This window comes from Lolium perenne, chromosome 7 (assembly GCF_019359855.2).
Source record: "Lolium perenne isolate Kyuss_39 chromosome 7, Kyuss_2.0, whole genome shotgun sequence".
Lineage (NCBI taxonomy): Eukaryota > Viridiplantae > Streptophyta > Magnoliopsida > Poales > Poaceae > Lolium > Lolium perenne.
The window spans coordinates 234682545-234693630 of record NC_067250.2 but is presented as its reverse complement, the minus strand read 5'-3'; the positions used below and the strand labels follow the sequence as shown (position 1 = coordinate 234693630).

Genomic DNA, 11086 nt, shown 5'->3' with positions numbered 1-11086 from the left:
TGAACCATCTATTTGGTTGGAATTATTGTATTTAGCATCTTGAACAATTGCTTCATCTTTTTTTTTTTTGAAGGAAGCAACTGCTTCACCTTTCAACCTCAGAGCTACCATTGAACCCCTTCCGCTGCAAGTTTCAGTAAAAAAAAATCAGAGAATCACAGCAGCTGTAAAGAGGAAACATGGGGAATGGGGTTCAGAGCGCACGGGCCATCTCATGGAAGGAGGAAACTGACCTGCACGCCGGTTTGATGGAGGTCGGTCGACGGAGAACTTCGTCTCCCCCCAGCGCCGCAGAAGGGGAGGAAGCTCCGGACGCCGGGGCGTGGCTGCGGTCGACACCGGTAGGTGTGCTCGGCGGCGGCTCACCACCACGCCGTACGGCCGCCGGCGCGACCAGCTGCACATGGCGTTCTGGACGGACCCGGCCACGAGCGTGCCCGTCGTCTCTCCTCTAGCTCTCGTGGGGAAGCTCGTGGGCATGGTCGGTAGGCGGCGGCTCGAAGCTGCGGAAACGCCGATGGCCACGGAAATTCTCATGGATGCGTCGTCCACTCCACCGTGGCCATCGAACCAGCGCCGCTCCATCAAACTCGTCGCGGCTAGCTTAGACTGAAACAACAAGCACAAGATCTGACCAGAATCGGCAACGGCCTGCCGGGCAAAGGGGAGCAAGATCGAACACTGGATTGGCCTCCTACCTTGTATCTTGGTCGATCCCTGTCCCCGTTGCCGCACCGACGGCTTGCGGCCAGCGTGGGCTCCTACACGTGCACCTGCTCACCTTGCTCGGCCGACGCCTCCAGCTGGCCACCGCCTCCAGCGACGACCACGCCAGGCTACCGCGGTCCGCGTCGGCCGCCTCCGTTTCCTCGCGTCGAGCTTGCCCAGAGCCACTCCAACCTCTCCGCTGACTCCGCGCACGCATCCGCCGTCATGCTCTCCCACGTTTCTTCTCTAGCTGATGGTGATGTGGAGAAGAGAAGGGGAGGGGAAAGCACGCACAGGAGAGAGATGAGGGGCGGCATCCTCCATGAGTGCGAGCTCGTCGGGGCGCCGAGGCGGGAGACGGCGACCGGGTGGAGGTCTCCCGCGGTGAGCAGATCCTCACCTTGTCGAATCGGCCAAGGGCGCATACGACAGGAGCAGGTGGGGCACCGCAACGGCGAGGCCAACTCGTCGTAGGACGCGGCGGTCGACGGCCAGGAGGAGGTCGGACATGAGAGACCACGAATCAGGGGAAAGCTCGTTGCCGGCAGGAGAGGTTCGTGGAGAAGATCGAGTGCGCCACGATGCAAAAATTAAAGAAACTAAGAGCAACACCCACGCGTCATCATCAATCGATGCAGTGCAAACGGTGGAGTCGCGTGGGATAGACACGAAGCAAACAACAAGTGGTAGACGACAATAAAAACATACCGCTTCAGGCTACTACGCAGCTACAGCCACACCAAAACTATACCACACGAAAGCACAAGAAAGTAGCACAGCATGTGCCAGGAAAAGCAAGGCGTCCCCTGTACGTACACACGAAACCAGACGGATGCACAACAGTACACGTGTCAGTTAACGGCATAGGCCAAAAAAAAACCCAAAAATCTGTGAAAAATCGAAATCGTTCAGGTTTAGTATAGTAGATATATATACTTATTCATTCTACTAGTAGCAATAAGCTGCACAGCTGCAGCACATCCACGTGAAGAACCTTGGGGAAGTCGGCGTCCGGTTGCTGTCGCGTGCAAATGTCCCGTCAATTCCCCTTCGTCAGACGCGCATTTGGCAATGATGAAATGGCAACCGGTTAATTAACCCCTCTGACCACAGCGTTGGCTTGCAAGTTGTTGCATTGATCCGCTTGCATCTTCCATAACCCCTTTTTTATTGGAGTTAAATCCATCGGTAGTCATGAAACTTGTCAAGCAAAATCATTTTGGTCACTGTACAAGAAAAATACGAATTTACGGTCACTGAATACGCATTGGAGCTTCACCCGCAGTCACCACTGGGTACGTAGAGTAGTATTTGCTGACATGGCGCTGAGTGGGACCCACTGGCAGATAATTAGCAGGGAGATAAGAATACCCAGCTAGAGGAGGGCGTTTTTGCAAAACTGACATCCCTTTGTCTGGCTCTCTCCGGCGATCCCCTCTTGGCGTTGGTGGTGCGCCTGAGCCTCCGACTGCTGCCACCCCGGCCGATGCCGGCCGCCCCAGGATCCGCCGATCTCCGGGGAGGCTCCGCCTCAACTTGAATTGGAAGGAGAACTCGCCGGTGGTCTACGACCTCGTCATCTCTCATCTGCTGGAGTTTCTCTTGCTCACCATCCAGTGGCGTCCGTCGGAGTCCCAGGCCGCCCCCCGTTCCCACGAGATCGTTTAAAGCTCCCTGAACCACCGCATGCTCGTGGTCGCCGTCCTTCCGCTTCCGGTAGTGGATGCGCAACTTGTGTTTGAGGTAATGTCCTGTCAGATGCTCCTGTGTTGTTTCCTATATTTCATACTTCCTCTGTACAACGATTGTTTGTAGGAGTAGTATTATATACTGAGTGCAGTTCCAGATCCACTCCTTTTACCCTATTGTGTTGCCTAGGATCAATGATGTTTACAGTGGATCAATTTGAGTTGGCAATGAAATTCTTTTTTAGCTTAACTGATTAGCATATGAAAAATTCTGCCAAGGTCTAGTAGTTCAGAGCTGTAGTCAGTATCTTACAATGATTTCTTTACAAGTATGGAATTAGAATAATGTACTGCATTTGGCAAAAAAATAACTTATTCTGATAACGACATCAAATCAACAGAATATTGGACTGACATTCTTAGATTCAGTATTCTGAACTTCATTCGCTCATGTGTGGTTTGCAAGTTAATGGTTTGCAGTATTGAATCATTTGCATATCATGCTAATATGCTATAGTGATACTATTTTAACAATCCTTCAACATGTTGTGTAAAAAACAAACTTCAAACCTGTCTGATTCTTTACTAACATTTAATCATACTTTGACATGTTATATCATATTATCATTACTTCTGTGCTTATGTTTGTGAGAAACTAAGAAATCCTAAATTTTCAATTGCATGAGCATTGTATTACTTTTACATAAGAGAATGCATGACAAATTTCTTTTTGTATGGAAGCGAGGTTGCCAATTATAAACATGTAGTTCTTACTGTTTATATTCAGAGTGTACAGATCCTAAGTTTAAGATTTTGCAGGCTCACGAGGATTTGGTTGATGACGTTGTTTGGCACCGGAAAGATGAGAATTGACAACCTATTTGGATTTGTTGTTGGTGACTACAAGCTCATGATTTGGGATTTGCGTACAAACAAACTAGATAATCTGTCGCTGCACACTAAAAGGAAGTAAGTACAGATCCTAAGGAGTATGCTTGATTTGAGTGTTGCTGAGCTAAATGTTTATCTGTGTTCAGCTAATAGTTCTGTCTTCCTCCTCTCCTCCGGGGCTGCGCTGGGACGCGGTGGACTGGAGTGGGGGGTGGAACCACGGCGACACGGCTGCGCTGGCGACCAAGCAAAGTCGGCCAGGCTAGGGTTAGTCGTGGGGGCTCAAGCAGGTGCAGGGCAGCGTCGAGAAGAACGGAAAACGGAGGAGGAGGTTGAGGCGGAGCCTCGACAGAGAGCGACGGCGCCAGGGACGGTCGGCATCGGCCGGGGCGGCAGCAGTCAGCGGCTCGAGCGCATCGTCAAGAGGGAATTGCTGGAGAGAGCCAGGGAAGGGGATGGCCGTTTTGTAAAATTGCCCTCCTCTAGGAGGGTATTCTTATCTCCTTGTTAAATTACCTGCTAGTGGGTCCCACTCAGCGCCACGTCAACAAATACAACACCACGTCTTGAGCGGTGACCGCGTGTGAAGCTTCGATGCGTATTCAATGACCGTAAATTTGTATTCTGTTTGTACAATGACCAAAGTGATTTTGCTTGACAAGTTCCATGACTACTAATGGATTTAACTCTTTTTATTGCGAATGATTTGAGAATTCTTTGCATAATCCGTTGCGTACCACAAACCATGACACAACAACAACGACCGATGGCTCAATTGCCCCCGGGCTTCTCCGGCATTTCTCCTGCTCCACCGAGCCGGTTATTCCCTCCATCTCTGCCCCGGCTGCCGCCGCCGCCGCCGGCACAACCGCTGCCCAATCATAAACCATCGACTTCTCAAGGCAAGATCACCGTCGGCATCATCATCGCCACCTTGACGTTCTTGCTCGTATTCACAGCCGTGTGGGCTCTATGCAGGGAGTACCGCCGCCGCCGCGCTCGCGCCGCGGCCACAGTAGCAAACACGGCGGTGCGGCTCTCTCCGGAACATGGAAGCCCGGCCGTCCAAGAGCGGCCGCTTCGCCAGGCCTACGCCGCAAACCCGGCGGCCGTCCTCCCGGCGTTCATGTACAGCCGGTCCGTGAAGCACAACTTGGCAGGCGGAGGGGAGGAGGCGGCGACGTGCTCTGTGTGCCTCGAGGAGTTGCAGCTCGGCGAGGCGGTGCGGTTGCTGCCGGCGTGCCTGCACCTGTACCACGCCCAGTGCATCGACGCGTGGCTGGACGCCCACTCGACGTGCCCGCTCTGCCGCTCGGACACCGATCGTTCCGACACCGATCCGGCCACGCATCCCGTTTTCTTTTTAGCCTGGCTACGTGTATAGTACTGGGACCCATGGGTGCATAGTTCCTCCTAGTTCTTTTGGCCTTTGTTGTTCAAGCCTCACTAGTTCTTTCTCAGATCTGACCCTCAAACTGGTGTCTGTTTATGAGTTTTTCTGTGACCGGGTAATGAAACTGCATGTAAAGAAGTTATAGTACATGTTGACGAGTAATTTTTCGATTTTGTATTTGGTCGATGAGTCTTTTTATTTTTTTAAAGAAATGCAAAAGATTTGTCTAAAATCATTAATAGAGAAGGAGTTCTAGAACGAGTTCACTAAGTTACATTGTTATATTGTGATCCAAATTCATATACTAAAGGGAGGCTAACTTCTGACGAGCGGAGCGAGGCGTCTATATATATTCCCTGTAAGCCGCCGCTAGGGTTTTGTCGCATTATTGTACACCCACGGCGTTTGTAAACAGCACCGAAATAGTGAAGTTTTGCTGGCTGGCGCCAGTGGTTTTTCCCTTGTGTGTTGCAAGGATTTTCCACGTTAAAATCTCGTGTCCCCTGCAGTGTTTTACTTTTCGTTCTTCGTTTATTGTGCATCTCGATTATAACAAGTGGTATCAGAGCCCGTGTTCTTTGGATCTAGGGTTTACGAGATGTCATCACTGAAGTTCGATCTACTGCAGCTGGACTACAACACGAGATTTGCTTTGTGGCAAGTGAAGATGAGGGCGATTCTCGCCCAATCTTCAGATCTGGATGAAGCGATCGATGCTTTCGGCGAGAAAGCGAAGAATACCTGGACCGATGCGGAGAAGCGAAAAGATCGTAAGGCTTTATCGTTGATTCAACTCCATCTGTCCAATAATATTCTGCAGGAAGTGCTGCAGGGCAAAACCACCGCCGAGTTATGGGTCAAACTAGAGGAGATCTGTTTGTCCAAGGATCTCACGGGCAGATTGCACGTGAAGATGAAGCTGTTCTCGCATAAGTTGCAAGAGGGAGGTTCGGTAATGAATCACCTATCTTCCTGAAAAGAGATTGTTTCTGATTTGCAGTCTATAGAAGTTAAGTATGAGGATGAGGATTTAGGTCTTCTTCTTTTATGCTCGCTGCCTAATTCTTTCAGTAATTTTCGTGACACCATATTATTGAGCCGCGACAAACTAACTCTCGCGGAAGTTTATGATGCTCTCCAACAAAAGGAGAAAATGAAATCTATGGTGCAGGCTGAAAGTTCGTCCTCCAAGGCGGAGGCATTAGAGGTCCGTGGCAGGCCTGAGCAGCGAGATAACTACTACCACAACAACAGAGATAAGAGCAAGGGCGACAGAGGTCGCTCAAAGTCCAAAGGACGTGACAAGTTCTGCAGGTATTGTAAGAAATCTAACCACAATATTGATGATTGTTGGAAGCTGCAGAACAAGGAGAAAAGGAACGGAACTTACCAACCGAAAAATAATGATGGTAATGGTAAGGCTGCCGTTGTCACCGGTAAGGGTGAGGCTGCTGTTGTTGCTGGTAGTGATAGTTCTGATGGAGATTGCTTAGCTGTCTTGGCTGCATGTGTTTCACGTGATGATGAATGGATTCTTGATACTGCATGTTCGTTTCATATTTGTTGTAACAAAGATTGGTTCAGTTCTTATGATTCTGTGCAGAGTGGAGATTTTGTGCGTGTGGGGAAAGACAACCAGTGCAGCATTGTTGGCATTGGTTCTGTTCAGATCAAGACCCATGATGGGATGACACGCACGTTGACAGGAGTGAAACACATACCCTCCATGGCGAGGAATTTGATCTCTTTGAGTACCCTTGATTGTGACGGGTACAAGTACAAAGGTGGGAACAAACTTTTGAAGGTATCATCAGGTTCTCTCATTATTATGATTGGTGATATGAATTCTGCAAAATTATATGTCCTTAGAGGTAGCACTTTGCCTGGTATTGCTGCTGCTGTTAGTTCTGATGAATCTAGTAAGACTAACCTTTGGCATAAGCGTCTTGGACATATGAGTGAGCTTGGCATGGCAGAATTGGCAAAGAGAGAGCTAATTGATGGCTGCGATTTTGGTAAGCTTGAGTTCTGTGAGCACTGCATCTTTGGTAAGCATAAAAGAGTAAAATTTAATGCTTCCGTTCATACCACCAAAGGCATTTTAGATTATGTACACGCTGATGTTTGGGGTCCGTCCCGTAGAACTTCGAATGGTGGTGCTAATTACATGCTGACTATTATTGATGATTACTCAAGAAAAGTGTGGCCATATTTCCTGAAACATAAATCTGATGTTTTTAATGCTTTTAAGAAGTGGAAAGTTATGGTAGAAACCCAAACTGAAAAGAAGGTTAAGATACTCCGTGCTGACAATGGTATGGAATTTTGTTCAAATGAATTTGATGAGTTTTGCAGCAATGATGGGATGGTAAGACATCATACCATTCCGTACACCCCTCAACAGAATGGCGTGGCTGAACGCATGAACAGGACCATTATTTCGAGGACTCGCTGCATGTTGTCTAATGCAAAGATGCATAGAAGTTTTTGGGCTGAAGCAGCCTCCACCGCATGTTATCTCATCAACAGGTCACCTTCTGTTCCACTTGATAAGAAAACTCCAATTGAGGTATGGTCTGGTTCGCCTGCTGATTATTCAGATTTGAGTGTTTTCGGTTGCACTTTGCTGATTATTCAGATTTGAGTGTTTTCGGTTGCACTTCTTACGCTCATGTTGATAATGGAAAGTTGGAGCCAAGGGTTGTTAAGTGCATCTTCCTTGGTTATGGTTCAGGAGTTAAGGCATATAGATTATGGAATCCTGAAACTAAGAAAATTGTGTTGAGCAGGAATGTCGTTTTTAATGAGGCGGTTATGTTTAATGATAGTCCTACTGATATTTCTGATGCTATTGATTCTCCTGATGTTTCTGATGATGAGCAGCACAGAATTGGCGTGCAGGTGGAGCACGCAAAGGAGAATGAAAATATGGTTCGTGAAACCAACAATGATGATAATGATGTTCCACCTTCACCACCTATTGTTCAGCGACAAGGACGGTCTATTGCTGCTGACCGCCCTAAGAGAAATATTACACCTCCTACCCGATTAATTCAAGAATGTGATATTGTTGATTATGCTTTGAGTTGTGCTGAATAGGTGGAGCATGATATTGAACCAGCTACATATACTGAAGCCATTGTTTCGGTTGATAAAGAGAAGTGGGTAGGTGCGATGCAAGAAGAGATGCAATCACTTGAGAAGAATGGCACATGGGATGTTGTGCACTTGCCTAAACAAAAGAAGGTTGTCCGCTGCAAGTGGATATTTAAAAGAAAGGAAGGTTTGTCTCCTAATGAGCCTCCACGGTTTAAGGCAAGGTTAGTAGCAAAAGGTTTCAGTCAAATTCCAGGTGTTGATTATAATGATGTATTCTCCCCGGTTGTGAAGCATAGTTCTATTCGTGCTTTCTTTGGTATTGTTGCTATGCATGATCTTGAGCTTGAGCAGCTAGATGTAAAGACTGCTTTTCTGCATGGTGAGTTGGAGGAGGAGATATATATGGACCAACCTGAAGGTTATGTTGTGCCTGGTAAGGAGGATCTTGTTTGCAAATTAAAGAGGTCCCTTTATGGTCTGAACAGTCACCACGACAGTGGTATAAAAGGTTTGATTCATTTATGCTTACACATGGTTTTGAGAGATCTCAGTATGATAGCTGTGTGTATATCAAGTTTGTTAATGGATCACCTATTTATTTGCTGCTATATGTTGATGATATGTTGATTGCTGCCAAGAGCATGAAAGAGATCACTATTTTAAAGAATCAATTAAGTAGTGAGTTTGAGATGAAGGATCTTGGTCCTGCTAAGAAAATACTAGGCATGGAAATTAAAAGGGACAGAAAGTCTAGTTTGTTGTTTCTTAGTCAGGAAAAGTACATTGAGAAAGTTCTTCATCGTTTTAATATGCATGATGCAAAGTCAGTTACTACTCCTATTGCTTCTCATTTCAAGTTGTCAGCTTTGCAATGTCCTAGCTCTGAAGATGATATTGAGTACATGTCTCGAGTTCCCTATTCTAGTGCGGTTGGTTCCTTGATGTATGCCATGGTTTGTTCACGTCCTGATCTGTCATATGCTATGAGTTTGGTCAGTCGATACATGGCTAATCCTGGTAAAGAACATTGGAAAGCTGTTCAGTGGATTTTCAGGTACCTTCGCGGCACATCAAAAGCTTGCTTGAGGTTTGGCAGGATTGGTGAGGGGCTCGCTGGATATGTGGATTCAGATTATGCTGGCGATTTGGATAAGAGAAGGTCCCTCACAGGTTATGTGTTTACTGTTGGTGGATGTGCTGTTAGCTGGAAGGCTACTTTGCAGGATGTTGTTGCACAATCTACTACTGAGGCTGAGTACATGGCTATTGCTGAGGCAGGTAAAGAGGCTGTTTGGCTGAAAGGTTTATATGCTGAGCTTTGTGGAGATAATTCTTGCATTAAGTTGTTCAGTGACAGTCAAAGTGCTATTTATCTTACTAAAGATTTGATGTTCCATGAGAGGACAAAGCACATTGATATTAAGTACCACGCAATCAGAGATGTGGTTGCAAAAGGTAAAGTGAAGGTATGCAAGATTAGTACTCATGCTAATCCAGCTGATATGATGACTAAGCCTGTCGCTGTGTCCAAGTTTGAGCTTTGCTCAAGCTTGGTTGGTATAACTATTTAGCCCAAGTGGCTATTGGCGCCAGCAAGTGTTTTCTTTGTTGATTCAGGTGATTGTTGAAGTTCATGCTACAAGGAATTTGTCTCAAGGTGGAGTTTGTTATATTGTGATCCAAATTCATATACTAAAGGGAGGCTAACTTCTGACGAGCGGAGCGAGGCCCGTCGCCGGAGGCTTGGGCCGAAGCGTTGCCACCGTCTATATATATTCCCTGTAAGCCGCCGCTAGGGTTTTCTCGCATTATTGTACACCCACGGCGTTTGTAAACAGCACTGAAATAGTGAAGTTTTGCTGGCTGGCGCCCGTGGTTTTTCCCTTGTGTGTTGCAAGGGTTTTCCACGTTAAAATCTCGTGTCCCCTGCAGTGTTTTACTTTTCGTTCTTCGTTTACTGTGCATCTCGATTATAACATACATGACAACCACAAAAATAAAGCATACTCTCCCGACAAGACATTTTTCATAAAGCATACATTAATATCGGAGATAGCAATTACAATCAGCCTCTACAACAACATCATGCCCTACTAGCATACAAGATGCACACATCCAAAAAATATAGAAGAATTACAAAAAAGAAAAGTCCCGCTACAGATATCGAAAACTCGAAACAGCAACACCACCAAGACAACACCAGAAGATCGGCTTCTTCATAAGTGACGCCTCCAAGAAGGAAATAATGCACAAACGCTGTCGTCGCCCAATCACAGATCTTAGGTTTTCACCCTGAAGAAAGTTCTCTATCTCAAAACAATGCCTTCAACAAGAATATTGTTAGGCACAACCAATTAAGACCAGACTTTGGATTTTCACCCTGAAAGATAGAACTCTGAACTTCTACTGTGTAGTCTCCCCCACATACAAGTCGTTGTTCTAGTCATGAAGCTCCAAGCCAATTCCACCTCACCACCAAGATCCGACCACCCTTGCTATTCCACTAATATCGGCTTTCATGACCTTCTCCGCCATCACCATGGAAAGAAAACGAGCTCCATGATATTAACAGCCAACAGAGCTTCGAAACGCTCCCTCTGAAACCAAACGGTCAGATAAAAAACATGAGTGCACACGACCGAAAGCACCCAATCCGGCAATCTTCAAGCATTGATCGCACAATAAATTTTTCCGGCGCGGCCTTCCAGAACACGAAAACCCAGCCAGCCCGATGGGAAAAAGCATCCGACCGATCTTCACTTGGCGCGAGAGAAATCCTAGGTCAACCACCTTTATTAGGCAGAACGGCAGCCCCCCTCGCCGCCGCCCGCCGATCGACCTCAACGGCGGAAGAGGAGGCCGCCACTGACCACAGACTCGTCGACGAATCGTCTGTCGCCTCCCCCAATCCCGAATAAGGTCACCATCGTGAGCCGCCATGAAGGAGATGCGTTGAGGACCCAACGGCCACCACCAAGCACGACCACGCCGGACGTAGACGTCTGATGGTGCAACGGGCACGGCGCTAGACAATCTTGGTGGCGGTTGTGGAATGATGTCTACGCACGCTTCTTTTCCTGTAGACAGTGTTGGGCCTCCAAGAGCAGAGGTTTGTAGAACAGCCGCAAGTTTCCCTTAAGTGAATCACCCAAGGTTTATCGAACTCAGGGAGGTAGAGGTCAAAAATATGCCTCTCAAGCAACCCTGCAATTAAGATAGAAGAAGTCTCTTGTGTCCCCAACACACCTAATACACTTGTCAGATGTATAGGTGCACTAGTTCGGCGAAGAGATAGTGAAATACAAGT

General features: G+C 47.2%; 1 protein-coding gene and 1 long non-coding RNA gene across 2 annotated transcripts; both read left to right on the top strand.

The window, feature by feature from the left end:
* The first annotated feature begins 2118 nt into the window (after nt 1-2118).
* On the top strand, nt 2119-3989 carry LOC127313978 (uncharacterized). The gene is made up of 3 exons (XR_011749027.1): nt 2119-2451; nt 3216-3365; nt 3434-3989. It is a non-coding gene; the product is annotated as an uncharacterized lncRNA (long non-coding RNA).
* Nucleotides 3990-4053: 64 nt separating this feature from the next.
* On the top strand, nt 4054-4671 carry LOC139829844 (RING-H2 finger protein ATL34-like). Its single transcript, XM_071824235.1, has one exon. The coding sequence runs from the start codon at nt 4054-4056 to the stop codon at nt 4669-4671; it is 618 nt and encodes a 205-aa protein (XP_071680336.1).
* The last annotated feature ends 6415 nt before the right edge of the window (nt 4672-11086 follow it).